This window comes from Euprymna scolopes, chromosome 17 (assembly GCF_053919585.1).
Source record: "Euprymna scolopes isolate OS-2025 chromosome 17, ASM5391958v1, whole genome shotgun sequence".
In the NCBI taxonomy this organism is placed as follows: domain Eukaryota; kingdom Metazoa; phylum Mollusca; class Cephalopoda; order Sepiida; family Sepiolidae; genus Euprymna; species Euprymna scolopes.
In genome coordinates this window covers 14,293,911-14,321,474 of record NC_136498.1, presented here as the reverse complement: position 1 = coordinate 14,321,474, position 27,564 = coordinate 14,293,911, and the positions used below count along the sequence as shown (strand labels likewise).

At 35.8% G+C, this 27,564-nt stretch overlaps 1 protein-coding gene across 1 annotated transcript in view; it reads left to right on the top strand.

The window, feature by feature from the left end:
• The first annotated feature begins 6,392 nt into the window (after positions 1-6,392).
• Positions 6,393-27,564, top strand: part of LOC145296674 (thioredoxin domain-containing protein 12-like) — a 44,295-nt gene continuing 23,123 nt past the window's right edge. Inside the window, exon 1 of the mRNA XM_080142619.1 lies at positions 6,393-6,831. Within this exon, the coding sequence (XP_079998745.1) occupies positions 6,714-6,831 (118 nt within the window). The 5' untranslated portion in view covers positions 6,393-6,713. The remainder of the gene's footprint in view (positions 6,832-27,564) is intronic.

Here is a 27,564-nt window from a genome sequence, read left to right as displayed (position 1 = left end):
TTCTATGCATGTGCAAAATAGCAAAATCATATCAAATCAGATTTAATATTTTGCTAATAACTTTCCCCTGAAGAGATGAGCCTACATCGAAAATCCATGGATCAGGGAAATTACTTTAAGTATTATATTCTTTGTTAAAATAATAATTTTTTAATTTCAAAAATTATATTTTTCTGAATGAAATTTAAATATAAAAACTGTAATTTATATATATATATATATATATATATATATATATATATATATATATATATATATTTCAGAGGAAACATAATTTAATTTAAATACCAAAAAAAAAAACAAGAAATGGGCAGGTGAAATTAAAATTTTCCCTAAGGCCTTATCGTCTGACCCTCTAAGAGGAAACGTCAGAATGATAGATTAAAAACTAAGAAAACGAATGAGGGAAAAGGGGAATTTTGGTTTCAGTTGGAAGAACAGTGGAGAAAAAAAAAAAAAAAAAAGTTCTCACTGTTCAGGTGGTTTTAAATCAATGACTATCTCCAACTGATGTCTCAGAATCTTTTGTCTACACAGGCTAGGTCGAGAGTTGTTAATAACTAACGCCTCAATGATATTGAGATGATAGTTCGACCTAGCACTGTATAAAACAGAAAACCACCCATCGGAATATTGATCGGCACACCTATTTATACTCAACAGGTGATCGCCAATGGCAGACTCATGAGCCTGGGAGTGCCCGGATGCTCTCGAAACCTGGTGTAGTCGAATATCCCGAGGGATATGTTGGGATATTCTCATTTCTAATCTTTGGGATGTTTTGCCAACGTAGTCAGCTCCACACTGACAAACGAATTTATAAACAACAGAGTTCTTTTGAATGGTTGGCAAAACATCTTTACGAAAAGAAGAGAAAAAGGTTCGAGTTGTGTAAACTACTCTAAGCATAGTAGCTGGAAAACAACGTTGAGTAGCAGAAGAAATCCTTTTAACAATATGAAGGCCATCAGGACCCAACCATGGTAATTTTAGATAAATGGGACAACGTGATGGACCAATATGTTTACCGCTATTAAATGTAGTAATTTTACGTTCAATAGTAGATTTTATTATATTAATGGGATATCCATTATTAAGAAAAATATTTGTGATTTCACCAAGTTCCGTATCAAGACGGTTTGGTGAACAAATCATAAGTGCACGATGCGTAATATACCTTTGGATGAAACCATTGGTATTTGTGCTGACTATCTATACCGTGGCCCCTTAAAATCTCCACAATTTCCTGAACGAATTTTCGTTGAACTAATGGAACTTGCTACTAAATCAGTCTCCTTTAGTTTCAACAACATTATGTACCGTCAAATTGATGGGATATCTATGGGTAGCCCTCTTGGTCCTTCGTTAGTCAACATTTTCGTTGGATTTTTGGAAAACGAATTATTTTCCAAAATTACTAAGCCAGCATTCTACACACGCTACGTTGATGATACTTTTGCATGCTTTCCCTCTCGGAGCGAAGCTGAACAGTTTCTTCGTCTTCTTTGCAACCTGCATCCATCTTTACAATTTACTATGGAGGTTGAAGACTGTAGCTCTCTCCCATTCCTCGACGTTCGTGTTTCTAAAGTTGGTACTACGTTTGAGACCTCTGTTTATAGAAAACCTACATTTACAGGGCTCTATCTTAATTGGTTTTCTTTTGCCCCTCAGTCTAGAAAAATAAACCTCATTAGCGCTCTTACGCATCGTGCACTTATGATTTGTTCACCAAACCGTCTTGATACGGAACTTGGTGAAATCACAAATATTTTTCTTAATAATGGATATCCCATTAATATAATAAAATCTACTATTGAACGTAAAATTACTACATTTAATAGCGGTAAACATATTGGTCCATCACGTTGTCCCATTTATCTAAAATTACCATGGTTGGGTCCTGATGGCCTTCATATTGTTAAAAGGATTTCTTCTGCTACTCAACGTTGTTTTCCAGCTACTATGCTTAGAGTAGTTTACACAACTCGAACCTTTTTCTCTTCTTTTCGTAAAGATGTTTTGCCAACCATTCAAAAGAACTCTGTTGTTTATAAATTCGTTTGTCAGTGTGGAGCTGACTACGTTGGCAAAACATCCCAAAGATTAGAAATGAGAATATCCCAACATATCCCTCGGGATATTCGACTACACCAGGTTTCGAGAGCATCCGGGCACTCCCAGGCTCATGAGTCTGCCATTGGCGATCACCTGTTGAGTATAAATAGGTGTGCCGATCAATATTCCGATGGGTGGTTTTCTGTTTTATACAGTGCTAGGTCGAACTATCATCTCAATATCATTGAGGCGTTAGTTATTAACAACTCTCGACCTAGCCTGTGTAGACAAAAGATTCTGAGACATCAGTTGGAGATAGTCATTGATTTAAAACCACCTGAACAGTGAGAACTTTTTTTTTTTTTTTTTTCTCCACTGTTCTTCCAACTGAAACCAAAATTCCCCTCTTCCCTCATTCGTTTTCTTAGTTTTTAATCTATCATTCTGACGTTTCCTCTTAGAGGGTCAGACGATAAGGCCTTAGGGAAAATTTTAATTTCACCTGCCCATTTCTTGTTTTTTTTTTTGGTATTTAAATTAAATTATGTTTCCTCTGAAATTTCTCCTTCCATTCTGCTGTACCAAAAATTTACATATATATATATATATATATATATATATATATATATATATATATGTGTGTGTGTGTGTGTGTCTTACTGACTTTAGCAAATAGGGTGCATACCTTTATAACTATTTGCTAATATTTTCACTCCTCTGATGAGATGGTAGACATCGAAACCCTATAGGTTAAGGAGATAAACTTTCTAAAACATTCTTTGTCTTGCTTAGAATAATAAAAATTCTTTGATATGAAACTCAACCAATTCATTTCATTTCAATGAGAGTTTTTTGAAATTCATTGAATTACAATTTAATATATATATATATATGTTTTTAAATCCCCGAAACAGTGTTTCATATTTTGTTTTTAAATCCCCGAAACAGTGTTTCATATTTCGTTTTTAAATCCCCGAAACAGTGTTTCATATTTTGTTTTTAAATCCCCGAAACAGTGTTTCATATTTTGTTTTTAAATCCCCGAAACAGTGTTTCATATTTTGTTTTTAAATCCCCGAAACAGTGTTTCATATTTTGTTTTTAAATCCCCGAAACAGTGTTTCATATTTTGTTTTTAAATCCCCGAAACAGTGTTTCATATTTTGTTTTTAAATCCCCGAAACAGTGTTTCATATTTTGTTTTTAAATCCCCGAAACAGTGTTTCATGGTAAACAACTGATGATCCCTTGAAAAATAAAAAAAAATTGGTATTATAGTAAATTCGAGAGAGTTGATGCAGTGATTGCAGGTGATTAAATGACTTACTAAGTGTTTTTTTTTTTTTTTTTTTTTTGACGAATGATAAAAAGTAATTTTTTGTGTAGTTTCAAATGTTAAAAAAACTTCAAAGACTATATATATATATATATATATATATATATATATATATATATATATATATAAATAAGGGAGTAGTCACCAACAATGTGTATTTTTTAACATTATTTTATTATTCCGTGTCTTGGTTTTTCATTGAGAATTATGTTTGGATCATTGTAATAATGTTTTTAAGTCATTGAAATCGTTTACGCGCGTTTCAGACAGTCTGTGATGCGTCCTCGTCAGAAATTATTTTCAAATGTGTAAAAATGACGATTTTCGTAGTTAATTTGAAGTTTTTCCAAGGGGTGGAGGCTTGTAAGTGTTTATTATTCATTGGTATGCTGAATTTTTATTGCTTTTTTATTTGGCTTGTCCAGGGAGACGTTGACCTCGCTGTAGTCGCTATCTCTTTCTGCTAATGTTTTTTTCTTTTCCTTTAGGGTGGGGTAGGGTGTGTGTGTGTGTGTGTGTGTGTGTGTGTGTGTGTGTGTGTGTGCGTGTGTGTGTGTGCGTGTGTGTGTGTTTATGTGTGTGTGTGCGTGTGTGTGTTTGCTTTTATTGGTTTGGGAATGTGTATATTGTTTTATAGTATTTTGGGGTTATTTGCTTCCTTAGGAAGGCGGCTGTGGTCCGAGGTCGTTACTAATGTGTATGTGTGGGGAGGGGGGGGGGGAACTGGCTCTTCTGAAATAAGGGTAGGGGTGCTTTCATTCTATTTTGATATTTATTTTTTGGATTCTTGGATTTTAGTATTGTGATTTTTCGTTTTAGTCTTATATTATGTTTGTTTAGAAAGAGGGGTGTATTTAAAATAGGGGATTTTTTAATGTTTCTATTTATTTGTCTCCCCATGTGGGTATGGCCAGACCCAGGATCGGTTCCTAGTGTGGGGAAGATTTTGTTCCCCAGAGGGGGGGGGGGCATTGGAGGGGGTATAGGTATGGGATGGGGGATGATAGTCGTTTCAGTCATGAGGGGGTTCTCCTCCATTGACTGAGGAGGGAGCGAGGTGTTGGAACAGATATTATACTATGGTTCTAGGTGTCTCCTAGTGGTTGGTTTCGAGGTTAAGTAGGGTTGGTATTGTTCAGTGTGTTGTATTAGAGATAGGGGTGTTATGTCTGTGTGTGGTTGTATGCGCGCACGTGTGTGTGTTTTAATGTGTCGGTTCTGATTATGTGTGGGTGTGTATATGTGTATGTGTATGGGTGTGCATGCGAGTGTACCTTGCATTTCATGTTTTTGTGTGATGGTATTAGGTTCTGTTCAGTTCAGGAGTGAATCTGGTGATGAAGTTTTTTTCCTGTGTAAGTAAATAAAAATAATTGTCTGTTTGGAAGATTGGCATTATTTTGAAGCTGTTTCCACTGCATGTGTGTACATGTTTTGCGGCCGGTTAAATTGGTTTAAACTTTTTTTTTCATATTATTTAAACGCAAATAGATCACAATGACCAGATAAAGCAAAACAAACTTTTGTGTGTGTGTGTGTGTGTGTGTGTGTGTGTGTGTGTGTGTGTGTGTGTGTGTGTGTGCAATATAACACAATAAATCAAACATTACTTATCTTCGTTTATTTTTCTTACAATACATTTTCCATTTTGTATTCTTCCTTGGAACTCTGTTCATCCGACCGCTGCCAACCTGTTTCATTATCTTTGCATGCGGATTCCCATTAATGAAAACAACACAACGCGTACACTTGGTTTACTGGCATATTTTATTCTAGCGCCATTATCTACAATACAAGTCTGTTACCGCCAAGGGACGTTACTCTAGTGGTATAACCTGAGATTAGTTCCTCATGTAACACCTATTCGCACGTACACACACACACACACACACACACACACAGAATAATGCAGGCATTCAGCCGCGCACAGAAACATATACTTTCCACCTCTCTTTTATCTTACCAACGTCGTCGTTGCTAATTGTTCTCGCCAGCATGACAAGACACACCTATTCACACGCACGCACACACACACACACACACATACACACACACACACAGAATAATGCAGATATTCAGCCACGCACAAAGACTTTCCTCTTTCTTTCTCATAGCGCACAGAAAAAGTAAATCTGTTTTCTCACTAAGAAAACAAAGGACATTCTCTGCTTTTTTTTTTTTCTTTCAATACAACCAACAGTCTAAATAACTTTCACATTCATAAGAACCGTCTACCAAGACACACTTTTTAGACACTGAAAAATGATTCGTTTTATACTTGTTACTTTTGTGTAAATAAACAAAGTTTAGGTGCCGAAACTGGAGACGCTATTTTATTTCGAGCACCTGTCGATTAGAATCAGAGGGAGAAATCAGTATTTTAAACTGTGGCCGAAGTTATAAATAAATAACAAAAATATTAAACTAGATAAACTTCCGAAAGGAACTATGAAAAAAAAAAGTAAAGAAAGTGAAAGAACATATATGTTTTTAACTGGAAATGTTTCGAGTTAATGAATGAAAAGGGTAAAGTTTTTCATTTAATTTTAGATTAATTTATTCTTTCCGGAAGCAATCGTTCTCCAGTTTAGGTTCTTTTTTTATTTTTTTTATTTCATGCTTCGCAAATAGTTTAAAATATTGATTTCTCCCTTAAGTTTTAACAGCAGGTGCGTGAAATAAAATGACGTTTCCAGTTTCGGCGATAAAGTGTAGAAGTACCAAAGTTTATTTCACATGTTTGATTTTTTTTTTGTTTTTTTTTATTTATTTATTTATTGTGAAAAAAGTACCACTACTACAAGTGTGCTGGTTTCGTATTTCGTTTTACTTTCAGTCAGTTTCCGTTTATACATAAAACTCTATTCTGAACTTCATTTTATTTCTGTAACCGAAAAATGTGAACATTGACATTTTAAATTTTATCCAGGAATATACGTATATGCAAGATGTAGAAATTTATTTATTCATCATCATCATCATCGCCATCATCATCATTATTGTTATTATTAAAGGACATTTTCCACTACTTAGGTCGTTCATCGGTAAATTGATTTTAATTTGAATAAATGTGTCATGATGACAGGGAACGCTTAGTTCGTGGCAAACAGGGTTTTTTTTTGTTTGTTTCTTTTTTATTTATTTTTTACCCAGTCTTTCATTTCGTTAATAAACCGGCAGTTCGTTCAGCACGCAACTGCAAGTGCTTGCTTCCCCGTTTTGTCGTAGGCTTGATCTTGTCTTGAAGTGCGGTCTTTTTATTATTATTGCTGTTATCCGATTGAATACAACGGGAAAACCAAAAAAGTGAAAGACGAAAATGATGATGGCACCGTTTAATTTTAACAATGGTTTGAATCTCGCATTATTTTCCATCGTTTTCCTCTCCCTTTCGTCTCGTGTGTGCGTAGAAGCTTCATCAAAAAGCCTTGCAAGAGGTCAGTATAATAATTCTCGTATTTTTGTTTTTCTTTTTAATTTAATTCAAACATGATAATTTTTTGGAGTTATATGTACCCGCAGTTAAATTCCTCCACCCCTTTCGCAAAAAAAAAAAAAAAAAAAAAGGAGGAGTGGGGTAACAGAGAAACCAACAAACGGAAAAAAGAGTCCAAAATTCAAATATATAGCAAAAAAAAAAAAAATGTTGCCAAAGGCAAGATAAGGATGCTTGTACAAAGAAAGGCGACAAATCGATGTAAAAAAAAAAGATTGCAGAAACAGGGGACATAACCCATGCTACTTATCTTAGAAAGCATCAATTTTTTGTTTATTGTTCGTTATTTAACTAAATTACCCCCCCCCTTTAAAACAATAATTTTGATATAAATTTACAAAAACAGCTGGTTATTATTCAAATTTTAATTAATTTAATTAAAGTACTGTTTTTACTCTTTGTTATTTACTAAATTTGTACTTATGCACTTATTGAACCGCGCTGAAATAGTAACGTTATTATTTAGAAAGTCATTCTTAGATGAGGAGAGGAGTGTTTTGTAACTATTGTATACTTTCACCTAACACTTTAATAATAATAATTTAAAAAAAAACTCTTGTTTTAAAATTTATCTCCCTTGTTTGATCTGTAGCTTTCTACATACCCGGATAAGTTTTGTGTAGTTTAAACATATTTTAAAGCGTCTATTTAATTCGAAACACAAGTAATACCAAGTTAGTAAATTAGAACGACAAGATATTTGAACTTTTTAGCCTCCCCCCACTACCGTTTGTTTGCTTTTATGTTAAATACCCAAAAATATAAACATGATTTTGAATTAGTTTTTGTAAATCGTACACCCGGACGATGCCGAGGAAATACAGTTAATTATAAATTTAAAAGTAAAAATAAAAAAGGTAAATTTGCAGCTCGATTATATTTCATGTTTATTGAGCAGGAAATGGGTTTGTATTACTGTACACATAGATTCGAAAAAATTGTCAGATAACAAATAAATTTTATCAAAGGCAAGATAAGTTACTTTTCTACCAAACTGGATATAATTTTCGTGTTTTTATTCAATTTAACATGTTTATTCAGCTCGAAAACCATACAGTGTTTAGCGATGTATTGGAAAATTCAAAATGGCGGCCGACTCTCTCTTTAACACGGTAAGTTTGGAAAAAGGTGTAATAAATAATAAACTAGACAAAATACTGTTAGAAATTCGCTCAATATATGTTACCGTGACATAGGTTGACATATATTCGATGGTTTTTAAATAGTATTTTGTCTAGTTTATTATTTATAATACCTTTCCCCAAACTTACCGTGTTAAAGAGAGAGTCAGGCGCCATTTTGAATTTTCCAGTACATCGGTAAACACTGCATGTTTTTCGAGCTGAATAAACATGTTACATTGAATAAAAACACAAAAAATATAGCCAGTTTGGTAGAAAAGTAACTTATCTTGCCTTTGATAACATTTATTTGTTTTTGTTTTTGTTTTTTTTGACAACTTTTTCGAATCTGTGTACAGTAATACAACCCCCCTCTTCTTTTTGCCTGGTCTCATATTGTACTAGTGTCGTTCCAAAAGTAAGGCCTACTATTTTTTTTAACTTAAAAAGTTGAAGAGCTACAAAGACGAGAGCAATACCATTAAAACAAGCGACCTTTTGTGCTCCAGAATTTTTTTTTCTACATAGTCACCACTATTTTCAGTGCACTTTTGTCAGCAATTCAATGACCACACAGCTACAGCTCTGCTTCTGATGCATGTTCACGACAGGGGTTGCTTTCTCGGAGTCTCACGCCGTCAATATCTGCAACAGAGAAATGAAACTTTCGGGCCATGAATTCCTAAGTTCAGTAATTATAACAATGCAATTTGCAATCCCCTCTGATCCATTTGGGCGAAATAAAAAATAGGAGGCATTACTTTTGGAACGCTCCTCGTAATTAATTAAAAAAGGGTTAGCAATCATTATTTATTTATTTTTTTTTTACAATAGCCAACAAAACAAAACATGTGAAATAACAAATAAATTCGGTGCTTGTCCAGAATTTATGCTTTAACTTATTTTAAAGCGTCTATTTATTTTGAAACGAAAGTAGTACAAAGTTTGTTTATGCGGCTAATCCTAAGTTTTAATTTAAGTTATAGCAAGTTTCATCTTACACGTGAAGTGCTGAAATAAAAACCAGATTGGAAAAATATAGTCGCCATCTTTATAAGCCAAGAAAAAGGCTAGCTAAGGAAGAGTGATAACTCCAATTTGTAACCCTGTCCTTTAGCTAGAAAATCACAAATTCGTCATCGTTTTTCCTTAGCTAGCCAGCTTAATTTTCATTTCGGCATTTTATGTGTATGAAGAAATGTGTTATAATTTAGTATTATTAATTTAATTTTTGTGACGAGCATGCACACAAAAAGTATGGGTTGTGCGTGCTTGCGTCGGGGAGCGAACCTAGGACCGTTGCGTTAGATTACAAAGAAAAACTTTTGTGAGCGATACTCGCATTACCGCGACAATTGGGTTCGCTTGACGGCTATAAAAAGTCAAGCCGAAACAAAGACTGCGAGTCGTTTCTTCTTTTTTTTTGGGGGGGGGGGGTCGACGGTTGAAAAGAACTTGTTAGTGAAGAGTGCGACGTTTGCGAGAAGACAGAAGTCGAAAGAATTGATTCGTTCAACTTTGAAAAGAATTTTTGACGTTTAACACAAATTACTTAGCTTTCTCCTCCCTCGTGCTGCGACAGTTTACTAAAATAATTTTTTTTTTTTCACGATGTTCCTAAATCCCTGACCTTGAAAGTGACAAATGTCTAAATAAAATTCCATAAAAAAAAAACAGAGTTCCAGAAAGAGGCATGTTCCTTTCGTCAGTACCTCAACTCTTAGCAAAAACAAAACCCGGGTCCCTCGACACTTGGGAAAGTCATAACAAAAACAAAAATTGTTTTATAAACACAAGCATCTCGCATCACTAACATCTAAAGAGAACTTGAATGCCTACTAGATATTATTCTCAAGTGTTTAAAGTCTTTCCGTGCAGAAGTTTGTCAAAACAACGTGGCGTGAGGATACTTCCCCGTACAAGTAAACCCTGCCCCAAATAGTAACCCGAACCCGCTACATTCAAGTGGTAGTATGTCTTTTTTTTTTTTTGAATAAACAAGAGTAAAAAAAAAACTTTACAAAATATTCAAACTATCATCGTATTCTCAGTCCAAATAAAATCCCTTGGTATACTTGTAGCGAGCTGCTACTACTACGAGACTAGGCTGTATTCTCACCTTAATTCTCTCTTTCTCCCTACTCTTTTCTCTTTTCCTTCCTTTCTTCTTATACGTCATCAGAGGTTCCAGCCAATGAAAAGCGAGAACGGTTTACGTGGGACATTCGAGTGAAGGAAACGTCCTTACTTCCACGGAGACTAGAGACAGAACACACGCCTCACTCCTCAGCTCCCGTTAGGTAGCCAAGAGGAGCATTGAACATTAATACAGACTTTACAAAATGCACTGTCTTTCTTTGTAACCCGAGTTTCAGGAAAACACACATATATATTGGATATATAAAACCTCATGAATTCATAACAAAGTCGAGTTACACGTCCTCATTTTTATAAGAAGACAATGTCTTCTTTTACCAGTATTTCTTTCTATTTCAGCGCTCCAGTTCTCCCTGTTATCGGAGGCGCCACGAAGTGGGAGCCTATCGAAATGGTGACCTCTGATTAGTACCCATGTTAATGTATGGTAATAATACCATATACTTACCCCACACTGGCTGATACGAAGGATGGTGTGTCTTCTCCAAGTGATGTTGCCTATAGTAACAACACTAAGATAGTTACTCCACTAGACTAGATAAATTCTTGTATTGGAACCCGACAAGACAAAGAGATCACAAGAAGAATATACTACTATAATATATTTAAATGGTCAATTAGTAAGAGGAAAATTAATGGGTTCTTCGTTATTGTAGCGAAATCTGACAGCTGAAAAAATGAGTTTTCATTAAAAACAATAACTATTTACTATTAATACTAATTTTAACAATAAACAATGTTAGCAATTGGTTAAGTATTACTGCATTATTACATAAAAAGTACAAATAGATGATTGCATGACACCCACCAATATTGTAACAAGGCAGAGCGAGTTACTCCCCCTGACTTGATGCTATTAAATCTATAAACACAAAAACAATTTTTTTTAAACTATTTTCATTAATAATTAATTTTCTACCTTATCAATTTTTGTAATTTTTGGATATTTTCATTTACTGCAATATGACAATTCAGTAGATACCATTGGGTTCACTTAAAATTCAATTTTTGAATTTTGCTATAATAAAGAAGATTCAATTAATATTCGTCACTTCTTTACTAAGTCAATATTTGAGAGATCAAAGATAATTTTAACGAAACACACGGATATCTATGTGTCTCATATAGAGATCTAGTGTTAGCCTCAAGAAGGGACCCATTTGATTTCTGAGAACTTGGATAAAATAAAAAGAACTGACAGCACGTCAAACTTGTTTTCGTGCGTGTGTGGGGATAATTATTTGTATAAAAATTAACTTGCCTCGCCTTAAGGTCAGACAGAAGGTCGGTTTTTAAATGTGTGAAAAATTCAGCTCCCCAAAAGAGCCATTCTGGATTGGATCAGAAATAAAAAAGTGCAGAAGTCATTTATTATAATACTAAATATGAGTTTATCAATGTTTGTTTCCCTCGGGATTTTTTTTATATAAACTTTAATGACACAAAATATTTACTAAAAAAAAAATAACTTGACTCTGGGATTGAGTTATGTTTGGCGGTGATGTGGGCAGAGATAATTCTATTTTAATTGTTTTAATCAAGCTGTGTAAGCAGTGGGTTGTGGATGGTGGGATTCTGTCTATTAAAAGAGGGCAGCTTTTAATAAAAAGCCATTAACAATGAGGAAATCATATATAAAAATATGAAAAAAAAAAAAAAGAAGCAAGTACTGGCAGGCACACAGGATAAAAAGGGCCCCTCAAGCCGTTTATACACCAGACAGAAAGAGGCAAATAATGGTATACACCTTCCAACATTCCTTATGCCTTATTTGGATTAGTTAAACTTCTGTTCTCACTTGCAATGCTATTTTCACAACGTTTTGACCACGTAACCTCTGACCTTTTTTCAAGTGCATTTTATCAGTTGTACATCTTCTGTCGATGTTTTTTTATTGCATTTTCACTCCCAACAAGGCATAGTACCACTTTGATGTAGGGGCTACTATCTGGGACATAATTTATAAGGTTACTATGTGGGGAGCTGAGATGTCTGTTTACACTACACTTGAACTTCTGCATGTCAGTACAGTTGGGGAAACAGGAACCCGGAAGGGAATTCCAAAGTGTAGCAGTCCTAGGGAATAAACTATTAGAGTAGAAGGCTTTCTTACATCTAGGAATTTCTACTGTGTAGGGGTGGGATTTTGCTGCTTGTCAGGGGGGGGCTACATTGAGTGCTTGTAGTTCATCGGACCACCTACCATTAAAGTACTTCTAAAAAAGGCAGAGAGATGCAACATTTCATTGATGGGACAGCGGTTGAAGCCTAGCTGATAGTGCGGGACCTATTAGGTTGGCAATATTCTTTTGAACCCTGTCTAAGAGGGAGAAACTAGTGGCAGATGCACCAGCCCAAATGTGGCAACAATATTTCATACATGGGTGAATGCTGGTCTTGTAAAGGTACAGGATACTTTCAGGCGTAAGTAGCTTTTTAGCACGGTAGAGAGAGCCCACTTTCTTTGTTGCAGCCTTGGCAATGCCCTCAATGTATATGTTTCAACTCGTGTTCTCCATGAACATTAAGCTGAGGAGTTTGAACGAACTACTTTCAAGTAATGTATCATTAGTCATGACTATTAGTGGTTAAGAAGGTTTCTTGTAGTTATTAAAGGAAAGGAGCTTAGTCTTAGCAGCACCAAATGTGACTATCCATTTTTCTCCCCATTCCACTACAAACTGGAGCTCTTCTTCTAGGGTTTGAGCTTTAGGTGCTTTTTACCATACATCTGATCAGTTTTTCAGCTTTTTTGATGAAAAATAGTACATCCCATATGACAAAACATCTTGCATCAGAATGTATAAGTCAAAAAGAGCTCCACTATGACCTTCTTGTTTATCCCAGTTCATTACAAGTTGAACTCGAAGGCAATTTTACTATGTTTATCCGTAGTCACACTAAACTGTTAATTTATGATATTTAGTTTCACAAAAATGTCATCAATTGAAACCCACTCATTTCACCCATACAAAAGAAAAACAAATGACATTATCTTTACATTTTCTCTGTATGTATGCGTGTGTATATATATCTAATATATAAAAGGGTATGTCTGTCTGTCTCCATTTTTTCAAACTTTATCTCCTCCAAAACTAAAAATCACAGAGCAAGGCTAGAGGCCACAAATTATTGAATTTTTTTATGGATCGTTCTTTTATGGGTCTTTAGTCAGTTAAAATAGTTTTTAAAAGGTCAAAAATGGGTCAAAATTGAAAAAACAGTCATTTTGTACGTTCATCTTAGTTTATTTTTAATTTTTAATTTGTAATCAGTTCATATGCATGTCACGTTGGTACAATGACAATGTCACCAGCTTTGAATGCTACAGTTTCGGTTTCCATTCTAACTGATGGCACCTAAATATTTTTTTTCTATTTTACTTTTGAAATTATGACTCTTTAATAATATTTGCCAAAAACTTTGCGGCAAATTCTACCCTGTGTGACGAAGGCCATCAACTCCCCATATTCCCTCCTATAACAGACAACACACTATGCAACATACAAATATCTGTGCGTGAGGTCGCCAAGCTAATCAAGAACCTTGACTCCAGTAAAGCAACTGGTCCCGACGGTATTCCAATTATAGTGTTAAAAAAATTACAACCAGAACTTGCCCCCATACTTTCCAAACTGTTTAAGTGTTGCCTTAAGGAGAAGTGCTTTCCAACACCCTGGAAAACCTCATCAGTATGCCCTGTATTTAAGAATTCAGGTGATAAGTTATCCCCCTCTCAGTACAGACCAATAAGTCTCCTGTGTGTCATGAGTAAGTTGCTGGAATCCATAATGAATAGAGAAGTAGTCAACCACCTCAGCAGAAATAACCTTCTTAGCGACACGCAATATGGTTTCCGCTCTGCTAGATCTACAGCAGATGTGCTAACTGTTATATCTGATAGGATTAGCAAATCTCTCGACAAAGGCTTAATTTCTAGGGCAATCGCTCTCGACATATCAAAGGCCTTTGATAAGGTATGGCACAAAGGCTTACTACACAAGATTTCCAGCTACGGTATAACTGGAAATGTTTTCTCTATCATTAAGTCATTTCTCTCAGATAGGCTCATAAGAGTAGTTGTTGATGGGCAGAAATCAGAGGCCCACAGTATTAATGCTGGAGTCCCTCAGGGGTCCATACTGGGCCCAACTCTCTTCCTGATCTACATCAATGATCTCCCAAAACACATACTAAAATCTTTCGTTGACATCTATGCTGATGACACGACCATCTATGGCAACACATCAAAGGCCGTAAATGATGATGTTCTCTCTGATTCTCTCTCCTCTGATCTTGAGCGCGTGGTACAGTGGTGAAAGAGGTGGCTGGTTACCTTTAATGCATCTAAAACCAAGCTCCTATCTCTACATCATAAACGCTCTGATCCCCATCTGGCATCAATTGAAATGGATGGCTCTCGTCTAAGGGAGGCCCCAGGATTTGATAAGCTCCTGGGTTTGACCTTTACACCTGATCTTAAATGGAACACATACATCAAGTCTGTGGCCAAGGTCGCTGGGGAAATGGTGGGATCCTTCTACCGCTCCAGAAGATATCTCACTAATGATGCAATTCTCTATCTATATAAGAGCCAAGTACGTCCAAAGATGGAGTACTGCTGCCACATCTGGGCAGGAGCTGCTAAAAACAGCCTATCCTGCCTTGACAGAGTACAAAATAGACTCCGTGGCTTGGTGGGTGATGCCCTTTTCTCTACCCTGCAACCTCTTTCCCACAGAAGAGACGTAGCAAGCCTGTCACTGTTCTATCGTTATTTCCATGGCAGGTGCTCGTCTGAGCACCATTCTCTGGTCCCCCCTCGCCAATCTTTCTCAAAAAACACCCGACTAGCTGAAACCACCGTCAATAATTTTCCCCACTCCCTATCTGTGCCTAAATCAAAACGTAGATACCATGAACAAAGCTTCTTTCTTAGAACTGCACGCCTGTGGAACTCTGTTCCGCTTGCCTGTTTCCCTCCCAACTTCAACCTGGATGTCTTCAAGTCCAACACAAACAAATTCCTGATGAACCGCCTCCCCCTAAGTAATGACACCTTACCAATTCTCCAATACTATTGCTACACTATCCCTTTGATTACTGTACACACAATAACCCTTATCCTTGAGTGGCCATTGGGCCTTGATAAGTGGTGAACTCCATATAAAAAAAAAAAAAATACAAAATCTGGATGAATTAAAATATATTTAAGCGTATTTTATGACTGTGCAAAGCTGGCCATTCCTCCCGCTAGTAATATACAAAATCTGTATGAATTCAAATATCATATTTAAGTATATTTTACGACCAGGCAAAGCTGGGCGCCCCTCCCCCGCTAGTATATATATATATATATATATATATATATATATATATATGGAATATAGACTTTGTCATATATATATACATATATATATATATATATATATATATATATATATATATATGACAAAGTCTATATTCCAAATTTGAAGATGTTGTTCATCTTATCGTTTATTTCTTCCAACATGTTAAAATGTTCAATTCTTGACCGCACCTGTTTCATAGCACAGAAACAATCATATAATTCTTATGTCAATTTTTTAATATTAATATTGTAATTCATCAGAAGAATAAATATTCATTAACTTTAAAAAGAAAAGAAAAAAGAATATGATTACTTAAATCCAAAAATGTCCGAAGAGTAGTTGTAATTGTTTTTATGATATTTATCTTTGATTATTTTGGGACATAGACTTTTTGTCATTTATTTGTATATAGTCTGTAGTTATATTTTACATACACCGAGCTTCATAAATAAAAAAAAATTGGTATGAATAGAGTAAAATATAATTGAATAAGCATATTTTCCCCCATAAACATATACATATATATGTTGTTGTTATTATTATTATTACAAGCTTGCTATTGTTTAGTATATTTTAAGTCCCAAACATTGATGTTATTTACACAGCAGTAGAAAAGATGTGACACAAGGATCAGAGAGTGTGATTAAAGAGCCAGCACCTTTGGGGAAAAAACTCCTGGCCTGCAAAAACTATGCTTGGGCAGTCCTGTTGACATTCCTCAATAGGGGTGCCTCGGGGGCTTAGCAATAAACTACTCTCTTCTCAAAGAGAGAAGGTAAAGCCTGGAAGAGTAGACCTCCTAGAACTGCATAGGAGTAGCAACATATCACATTCAGCAGGGAAATGGTCATTTCAGAAATGGTGTAGATTTGTTTTCGTGCCCATGGGGAAAAAAAACTCTCTCCAAACATTAACATTTTCGTAATTTTTATACAAATTTATCTTTTAAATATGACCGTAAATAAAAATCAAATCCTCACATTGATTGTGCAGGTGGGGGTATAATTAAAAACATTTATTGGAACTTGTTGAAAATTAAATTCGTTCCTCTAAAAAAAAAAAAGTGTCAAGAAAAAAATATTTGAACAAAAATACTAAATATTTGTCCACAAAATAAAACAATTAAAATAATATTCCTTAACAGAACTATGTTAAATCAAAATACAAATAATCATTGAAAAAAAACAAAAAAATTATTGTTAATTAATAAAATGTCCTTTTACAAAGCAATATGGATATTAGTTAACCTTACGATTTCGATCACCTATACATAAGCAATATACAAAAAGATGGTGTGCTTTTACTACATAAAGTTGAATTAACTTGAAATAAGGAGTTTTGATCTCAGCGTTAGTACGAAAAAAGGGCCCAACTTTTGCATCTACTCATTTAGATAGCTATATTTCTATACTCCTATGAATTTATTTTTTTCTTGTGTATTGATTTTCATATGAAAAATGCAACTTTCTTATATATGAGTGGTGGGATTGCATTCATCTACAAAAGATCTAGGTAATTTGCATATTCTTTTAAACACTCATTTTAATTAATTCCCTATTAGTTTTTTCGGTTTTCTTATGGGATGATCATCTTTAGTTAACTATTACATGTAATTATATTCATGCAGATATTCTACATGATTTATACTTGAGTAATATTTACATAAAAAGGTTATAGTAAACACAAACCTCTTTTTATGTATATTTTTGTATGCAGATGTATATATTTGTTTAAAAAATTTTGCTTACCAAACTCCTTTGTCAGTTTTTTTGTCTATAGACATAAAACTTAATATATAGAGTATTTGAACCCAAGCAAAACTTTATATTTGGGTTTCCTCTCCTCTGCTTAACTAAGACAAATAAAACTGTTTGTATAAAGAAAAGCACACAGAGTTTTCTACAAGGTTTTATTTGGAGAGAATTTACTTATGGAGAGAGAGACTAATGGTGTTTTTATCTAGTTATTTACTTCTTAAACTTAACCTTTTTACCTTAAGAAATGAATGATGCAGATAAACATACATCATGGTAACATTCACTTTAGATTATTCTACATTTTTTTTTTTTTAAATTTTTTTTTTAATTACATTTTCACCCCAAACAAGGCACATTGCCACTTTGGTGTAGGGGGCTACTATCAGGGGCAGCAACCACTGGGGCACTATGTTGGGATTTGGGCAGCAAGATGTTGGTTCACGTTTCACTTGAACTTCTGCATGTCAGTACAGTTAGGGAAGCAGGAACCTGGAATGGAATTCCAGAGTCTAGCGGTTCTGGGGAAGAAACTACTGGAGTAGAAAGATCTTTTACATCTAGGGATCTCTACTGTGTGGGGGTGGGATTTAGCTGCCTGTCGGGTTTATCGAGGGTGTCTACGTCATGGGGGCACAAGTGTCTGCAGTTCGTCAAAGCATTCACCATTAAAATACTTGTAGAACAGGCAGAGAGATGCAACGTTTCGTCGATGAGACAGAGGTTGAAGCTTAGATGCCAGTTCAGGGCCTATCAGATTGGCGACTCTTTTTTTAACCTTGTCTAGGAGCGAGAGACTAATAGCAGATGCACCAGCCCAAATGTGACAACAATGCTCCATACATGGGCGAATGGTGGTCTTATAGAGGTACAGGATACTTTCAGGTGTCAGTAGTTTTCTAGCACGGTAGAGAGAGCCTACCTTTTTCGCAACGGCCCTGGCAATGTTTTCAATATAATTGTTCCAACTCATGTTTCCTGTGAACGTTAGGCCAAGCAGTTTGAAAGATGTACTCTCAGACAGGGAGTCACTGGCCATTGCTATTGGTGGCAAAGAAGGTTTCTTGTAGTTATTGAAGGAAACGAGTTTAGTTTTGGCAGCATTGAATGTGACCATCCATTTATGTCCCCATTCCACTACAGATTGGAGGTCATCCTCTAGTGTTTTTGCCATTTCTTTAGATATGTGTTCATTTGTTTTCCTGTCATGCCTGTTATAGAGTTTGGTGTCATCAGCATATATACCCATCTCAGAGGCAGTTTTGTCGGGGAGGTCATTAATAAATATTAGGAACAATAAAGGTCCAAGGATAGATCCCTGGGGCACTCCCGCATTTATATCACACTGTTTAGACGTACGACCATCGAGGACAACCTGAATTTTCTCTTATCTAAGAAGGATTTAATTATGTTAAGTATTCTACCAGTGATACCGTATGATTTAATTTTCCTGAGGAGACCCTTGTGCCATACTCTGTCAAAAGCCTTAGATATATCTAGAGCTACCACTCTACCCTCCCCCGCTTTGTCCAGTGGATGGTATATACGTTCAGAGATTACAGTGAGGATGTCAGCTGTGGAACGGGCTTTTCTAAATCCATATTGTTTGTCAGTCAGAAGTTTAGCATCTGTAAGGTGCCGGACTAGAGCATGGTTAATTATGGTCTCAAATATTTTGGCGAAAAGTGGGAGGAGGCTAATGGGGCGATAATTTGATGGGTCAGTTCTTTCGCCAGAATTCTTGAATATTGGTACCACATTGTTTGCTGTGTCTTGTTCGCATGGCTTCCTGAAGAGGATTCCTCTAAAAACCCTATTGACAAATAATATCACGTTTTTGAGAAGAGAAAACTAAAGTTTTTATATGAGTTCTCTCTGAGAAGCCATGCATATCATTTGACTGTTTTGTCTACGGTGTTTGACTTTTGTCCCTGCTTTGTCACCCATCTTTCATTCAACTATGGGAATGATTCTGTTTTACCAATCTGTGTTATCATGCACTCGGTGTGACCCTTGGTAAAATTCACACTAGCTAACTTAATCGCTTCTGATGTAAGACCCCTAACATGTAACGGTTTCTATAAATAGATTAACCTTACGATTTGATGCAAATACAAGTCATGATGTTAAAATCATTCTGCCAAACAGAACTTTCGCATCAAAAGGAGAAATAATCTCAGTCAACCTCTGACTTGAGATGTCCCAAAATGAGGAGTGCAGAAAGAGTCTTTATGTTTATAAAGGCCCAGAAGCCACTCAAAGATAAGGGTTAATGAGTGGTGTCAGGTGGGACAACTGTGTGACCATCGGTCAGTGATAGTAATAGGACGCCTCATCAAAGAATTCTTTATATTGGACTTGAAAATAGTCTTGTTATAGTCAGCTGGAAAGCAGCTCTGTGGTATTGTGTTCCATAGACGAACAGTTTTGGAAAAAAAAGTTTTGTTCATGGAATTTTTGTTTAGTTTTTGGCACAGAAAGTAAGGGAAATTGTTGACAGTGGTTGTAGCTAGACGGGTGTTTGCCGTGAATGTTTTACTAGGGAAGAGAGGATCTAGATTGTAGTTCAGTCGAGCACCTGCCATGAAAATAAAAATGGAGCAAAGATAGGCTCACATCTCTTCTGTGAAAAAAAAAAAGGGAACAGGAAGGAGAGAAGGTCATTGTCCACTAGATTTTAAAGCTGATTTTATATCCTGTCCAGCTCCTCCTCAGATCACATTGTAGAGATCTTCATACAATAACCAACCATATATGTGGGTGGGTGAGTGGGTGGGGATTAGTATAAGTGAATAATATAAATTAAAACTCCTTTTGATATTTGTTAACAAAGGCATCCAACAATAAAGAATTGAACAAAGTTAAAGTTTGCATACTAACTCTGTTGCAGACAAATCTTACAGCTGTTGTTCTTTTTTTTTTTTTTTTTTTTTTTAAACAAAAGCTCTGGCCAAAAGTGAATTCTCCAAAAGGTCATTTTGGCCTCCATCTGTTCTTATGTTTACACTTATAATCTTACCGAAGTTCTTGATATGTGGATGAATTTAATTGGTCGGCTTTGGTTTCAGATTACTGTACTCAACAAGTTCGAAGTTTTATGTCATTCCATAAATATATTGAGCCTAGCGTTGAACCTGTGTCATTTTTTCTCTCTTTTAAACTCTTATTTACCTTTTGGTTATTTTGTTTTATGGTATATCAACAATTTTCAGGTTATTTAATGCTGAATCCAGTAATTTTGGAAAAAGTTTTTTATATCTTCAAGTATTCATTATTTATTTTGTTTTTAATTTTGTAAAACATGATTAAGTTTTGCAAAGGGAACAAATATTCCATTCATCGGCAAATCATTCAAATATGATATAAATACGGGAGTACGGGTCTATCCTTGGACCTTTATTATTCCTAATATTCATAAATGACCTCCTCGACAAAATTGCCTCTGAGATGGGTATATATGCTGATGACACCATGCACTATAACAAGCACGACAGGAAAACAAATGAATACATATCTAGGGAAATGGCAGGAACAGTAGCGGATGACCTCCAATCTGTAGTGGAATGGGGACAAAAATGGATGGTCACATTCAATGCTGCCAAGACTAAATTGGTTTTCTCCAATAATTACAAGAACCCTTCTCTACCACCAATAGCAATGACCAAAGATTCATTAACTGAAAGTACTTCTTTTAAACTCCTCGGCCTAACGTTCATAGGAAACATGAGTTGGAACAATTACATTGAGCATTGCTAGGACCGCTGCGAGGAAGGTAGGCTCTCTCTACCGTGCTAGAAAGCTACTAACGCCCGAAAATATCCTGTACCTCTATAAGGCCACCATTCGCCCATGTATGGAGTATTGTTGTCATATTTGGGCCGGTGCATCTGCTACTAGTCTCTCACTCCTAGACAGGGTTCAAAAGAGAGTCGCCAATCTGATAGGTTCGAACTGTCATCTAAGCTTCAGCCTCTGTCCCACCGACGAAACGTTGCATCTCTCTGCCTGTTCTACAAGTATTTTAATGGTGAATGCTCTGACGAACTGCAAGCACTTTTGCCCCCACGATGTAAATACCCTCGACAAACCCGACAAGCAGCTAAATCCCACCCCTACATAATAGAAATCCCTAGATGTAAGAGAGCTTTCTACTCCAGTAGTTTCTTCCCCAGAACCGCTAGACTCTGGAATTCCATTCCAGGTTCCTGCTTCCCTAACTGTACTGACATGCAGAAGTTCAAGTGCAACGTGAACCGACATCTTGCTGCCCAAATCCCAACATAGTGCCCCAGTGGTTGCTGCCCCTGATAGTAGCCCCCTACACCAAAGTGGCAATGTGCCTTGTTTGGGGTGAAAATGTAATAAAAAAAAATGGTAACTTTGTAGATACACTGGATACTGTCAAGTGTGAGTAGTTTTCTAGCATGATGCCCTCCCTCTTTGCAACAGCCTTGGCAATGTCCTCAATGTATTTGTTCCAATTCATGCTTGCTGTGAGTGTTAAGGCAAAGAGCTTGAATGATGAACTCTCAGTTATTGGTCATGGCAATCTGTGGTTAAGAATGCATCTTGTAATTGTTAAAGGAAAGAAGCGTTAAATGTTATCATCCATTTCCGTCTTCATTCCACTCGAAGTCGTTTTCTAAGGTTTTTGCTGTTGCTTTAGATATGTGTACATTCGTTTTTTCCTTCATTATTATAGAGTATGGTGTTATCAGCAAAAAATATACTTGTCTCAGTCACGATTTTATTATGGAAATCATTTATGAATATCAGGAATAATAAAGATCCAAGGATTGACTCTCCCCCTTAAGCATACCCACATTAATATCATGTTTGGACATATGGCCATCAAGGACAACCTGGATTTTTCTTTTGTCTAGGAAGGATCTGATTATATTAAGTATTCGTCTAATAACACCATATGAGTTAATTTTCATGAAAAGACCTTCATGTCAGACCTTGTCAAAGGCTGGATATATCAACGGCTACCGTCCTAGTTTCCTCTGCCTTATCCAGTGCATGGTATGTTTTCAGAGATGACTTGAAATATCAACAGTAAGATGAGTTAATTTTCATGAAAAGACCTTCATGTCAGACCTTGTCAAAGGCTGGATATATCAACGGCTACCGTCCTAGTTTCCTCTGCCTTATCCAGTGCATGGTATGTTTTCAGAGATGACTTGAAATATCAACAGTAAGATGAGCTTGCCTAAATCTATACTGTTGGTCAGAAAGAAGTTTAGCATTCACGCAGTAGTAGACTAATGCTTGATTGATTAGTGACTCAAAGATTTTAGCAAAGAGGGGCGGAGAACTGATGGAGTTATAATTAAGTGAATCAATTCTGTCACCAGAATTCTTGAATACTGGTACCACAAGCTTTTATATGAAGAAAAGTCTTTGAGAATAAGAATGACATCTTGTTTGATAACTTTATTCAATGAAGACTTCTTGCATTTCAATAGCAGCTGCTACGTGAGGTCGGAAATGCCTACATTCTAGGATCAACTATTCTGTTTTCATATTAGCCATTGCTCTGATTATGGAGGATCTTAAGGATTCTTTGGTGTTGTAAGGTTGCTTATTAATTTTATTTATTATTTTTTTTTTTTTTTTTCAACTATGCTCCAGACATAAATTAAGATCTCTGAAGTCAAATGTGCCTATCTACTTGTCTCCTAATTTTGGGAAAATCTAGCTCCCCCAAAAAGGGACACTCTAGATTAGAACAAAAAAATTGCCTCAGTCTAGGACTTTTACTTCACTGATCGAGGACAAAATAGTTCAGCACCAGAACAAATACTACACTTTGTTCCTAGCCAAAAGGCCAAGAAACTTTTGTTCCAATATTAGAGGTTATATGGTAATGAAAATCCTGTATTGCTATCGTTTTGTATAAGAATATCTTGTTGAAAGACAAGGTCTTCTGGTGTCTACTGCACCAATCCATGGCTTTGTAAACATGCACTAAATTGCATGTTTACAATACACGTGAATAATGAATTCGCTACAAGTGAAAACTGTTTAAGAAAAAAGAAATCGCCCAAGATATGGGAAATATATCTGATTTTAGATTTGGCCACCCAGAATTAAATTTCTTCTTGAGAAAAGTATCTATTTAAACAGGAGTTCGTGCTTGGAGGTGGAACCTTAGAAAAAGAAAATCTTGCTTCAGATAGGAGGCTCCCTATTGTTGTCATGACTCATTTCCAAATTTAATGACTGCCCAGATGCGGGAACTTTCCAGATGATAGGTTTATTTCTGTTCATAGATTGGCAGCAGATTTACCTTTTCAGGTGGATGCTGGCAATCCATTATCTCAAGTGGTTTTTCTGGTGTGGTCTTGATGATATCTATATATATATATTTTTTTTTTTTTCTCTTCTTCTTCACTAATTTTTCTTAATTATATTTTGTCTCGGCAGCCGTGTCAAATGCATATCTTATTTTTACTTTATTAATATTATTGGAATTTTTCCCCTTTTCCTCGTACATATTTGTGAATTATTCCATGGATTTCGGCCTTTTGGATTATTTTGGACCATCTTCCAATTACGTGATTCCCTTGGATTTTACTTGTGCGAATGGAAACTTAATTAACTTTCTTGGATTTACAATTTTGGATTTTACCGTCATTAGATAATTTACCTTTCACCAGACTATCCATTCACGTGAAATCACCTTTTTCTTCACCATATTCCCTCTGCTTCACTTTTTGTTATCAAGAAAGATCTTTGACTTACTTGCAGTTTCATCAAATACTTTTGTATGCAAAATCTGATCCCGCATTTTGCTAATTCCTACCCTCTGATGAGAAGGAAAGTATTTCTTCGAAACTCCATGGATTAAGGACTATCCACTTATTAAGTGTTTCCTTTTCAGATTAAATATGTTTTTAACTCTTTCAAAATGTTTTTAACATGTTTATTAACTATTTGCTCTTATATATATATATATATATATATATATATATATATACTAGCAAAAGTAGCCGTCGTTGACTCGGTTCAAAAACAGCCTACAGAAAATGGACTCTGATTTATAAAAGTATGATAGGTTATGAAAAGGAAGGGTTGTAAAGAGATAGCTTCGAATTTGGGGGTATCAAAACCAAAGCGAAATATAATGAAAGTAAAAATAAAATAGATAAACCCCATAATTTATTATACCATACCTGTTCACACTGAAACACTTATCACAATATTCTGTGGATCTATATTAAAAAACCTTGTTAAACTTTGTGACATATTTCCATTCTATGGAGGTCAGGCACGAATGAACACCCCCTAATTTTATTATACCATATTTCATCAAACTGAAACATAATTATCAAAGTATACTTACGCAGATAGATATGAAAAGTCTTTATTAAAGTTTGTGCCTATTTCCATTCTATGGAGGCCAGGCGTGAACGCAGACCCCACAATTTTATTATACCATCCCTATTTAAGTTAAAACATACTTATCAAAGTATTATTATGTACATCTATATCAAAAACACTTGTAAACGTTTTTTTTTTTTAATTTTTTATTTCCATACTTTGTGGACCGTGCGCAAACGCAGACCCCACAATTTTAATGAATCACTGTTCTGCCAGATCAAATATACCCATTCCTGTGTCTCGATATATCTTCTATCATTATATGTAATCAGTTTTTTAAAATAGTCAACCATATAGGAACCTATTCGTGACCAGACACACACACACAGCTTTATATATATATATATATATATATATATATATATATATATATATACTTCAGAATAGTTTTTATTTAACAATCAGTTGTTATGGAAACGTGAGATTGTAAGGTTTACAAAATATTACTGGCAGTAATATTCTATAAGTTATCCCATCTAAACAAGAATTGCTCGATATGCAAGATAGAGCAAATAAATTAAATTGTAATTCAATGAATTTCAAAAAACTCATTGAAATGAAATGAAGTGGTTGAGTTTCATATCAAAGAATTTTTATTATTCTAAGCAAGACTTTGACTTTCCATGTCTCACTGACTTTAGCAATTAGGGTGCATACCTTTATTAGTATTTGCTAATATTTTCTCTCCTCTGATGAGATGGTAGACATCGAAACCCTATAGGTTAAGGAGATAATTTTCTAAGGCTTTCTTTGTCTTGCTTAGAATAATAAAATTTCTTTCATATGAAACTCAACCACTTCATTTCATTTCAATGAGAGTTTTTTGAAATTCATTGAATTACAATTTAATATATATATATATATATATATATATATATACAACAAATGTCTTAATGAAGCTTGCTTTCCGGGCTGTTGGAAAACTGCTTCTGTTGTACCAGTATTCAAGAATTCTGGCGAAAGGACAGACCCATCAAATTATCGCCCCATTAGCCTCCTCCCACTTTTTGCCAAAATATTTGAGACCATAATTAACCATGCTCTAGTCCATCATCTTACAGATGCTAAACTACTGACTGACAAACAATATGGATTTAGACAAGCCCGTTCCACAGCAGACATCCTCACCGTGATCTCTGAACGTATATACCAATCACTGGACAAAGCGGGGGAAGGCAGAGCGGTAGCTCTAGATATATCTAAGGCTTTTGACAGGGTATGGCATGAGGGTCTCCTCAGTAAAATCAGATCATACGGTATCACTGGTAGAATACTTAACATAATTAAATCCTTCTTAGATAAGAGAAAAATCCAGGTAGTCCTCGACGGTCGCACATCTAAACAATGTGATATAAATGCGGGAGTGCCCCAGGGTTCTATCCTTGGACCTCTATTGTTCCTGATATTCATAAATGACCTCCCCGACAACATTGCTTCTGAGATGGGTATATATGCTGATGACACTACACTCTATGGCAGACACGACAGGAAGACGAATGAACACATTTCTAAAGAAATGGCAGAAACACTGGAGGAAGACCTCCAGTCTGTAGTGGAATGGGGACAAAAGTGGTTGGTCGCGTTCAATGCTGCCAAGACTAAACTAGTTTCATTCAATAATTACAAGAAACCCTCTCTACCACCAATAGCAATGGCCAACGACTCTTTATCTGAGAGTCCATCTTTCAAACTCCTTGGCCTAACGTTCACAGGAAACATGAGTTGGAACAATTACATTGAAGGCATTGCCAGGGCCGCTGCAAGAAAGGTAGGCTCTCTCTACCGTGCTGGAAAACTGCTAACACCCGAAAGTATCCTGTACCTCTATAAGGCCACCATTCGCCCATGTATGGAGTATTGCTGCCACATCTGGGCTGGTGCATCTGCTACTAGTCTCTCGCTCCTTGACAAGGTTCAAAAGAGAGTCGCAAACCTGATAGGCCCTGAACTGGCATCTAAGCTTCAGCCTCTGTCCCATCGACGAAATGTTGCATCCCTCTGCCTTTTCTACAAGTATTTTAATGGTGAATGCTCTGATGAACTGCAATCACTTGTGCCCCCACGACGCGAGCACCCTCGACAAACCCGACAGGCTACTAGATCCCACCCCCACACTGTAGAGGTCCCTAGATGTAAAAGATCTTTTTACTCCAATAGTTTCTTCCCCAGAACCGCAAGACTCTGGAATTCCATTCCAGGTCCCTGCTTCCCCAACAGTACTGACGTGCAGAAGTTCAAGTGTAACGTGAACCGACACCTTGCTGCCCAAATCCCTACATAGTACCCCAGTAGTTGTTGCCCCTGATAGTAGCCCCCTACACCAAAGTGGCAATTTGCCTTGTTTGGGGTGAAAATGTAATAAAAAAAAAAAAATAAATAAATATATATATATATATATATATATATATATATATATATATATATTTCAGTAGATGACCAGAGAAGGTTAGTTTTGGAAAAAATTTGTGAGAATCAACATGTTCACATATCACTAGATCGTTGCATAAGATTTTTATCTCATGTTTTTGTGGACAACATTTCAGATTGTTTCTTCTGACATAGTGTTCTCTTGCAAACTGTCTTTGTTGGATCAATCAATTTTTCAGCATGAGCTTCCACTTCTTCCCCCTAAAAAAAAACAAATAAACTCTCAGAATATATCTCCTATAGCAAAGTTTATTTTTGTCAACTTGTGAAGCCAAGTGCATCCTCCTTGACAGCCGCTGCCCCGACACTGTTGTTTGCAATGGTTTTTGTCTTCTTTATTTTCTATTCTTCCATGTTTAGGCCAAGGCGTTCTCTTTCACATTGGCAATCGCTGAGGGTGCGAGCACTAGCTTACATATATAAAAAAATACAACACTAACTCTCAAGAGAAAACACAAACTCTGACACATTCCATAGA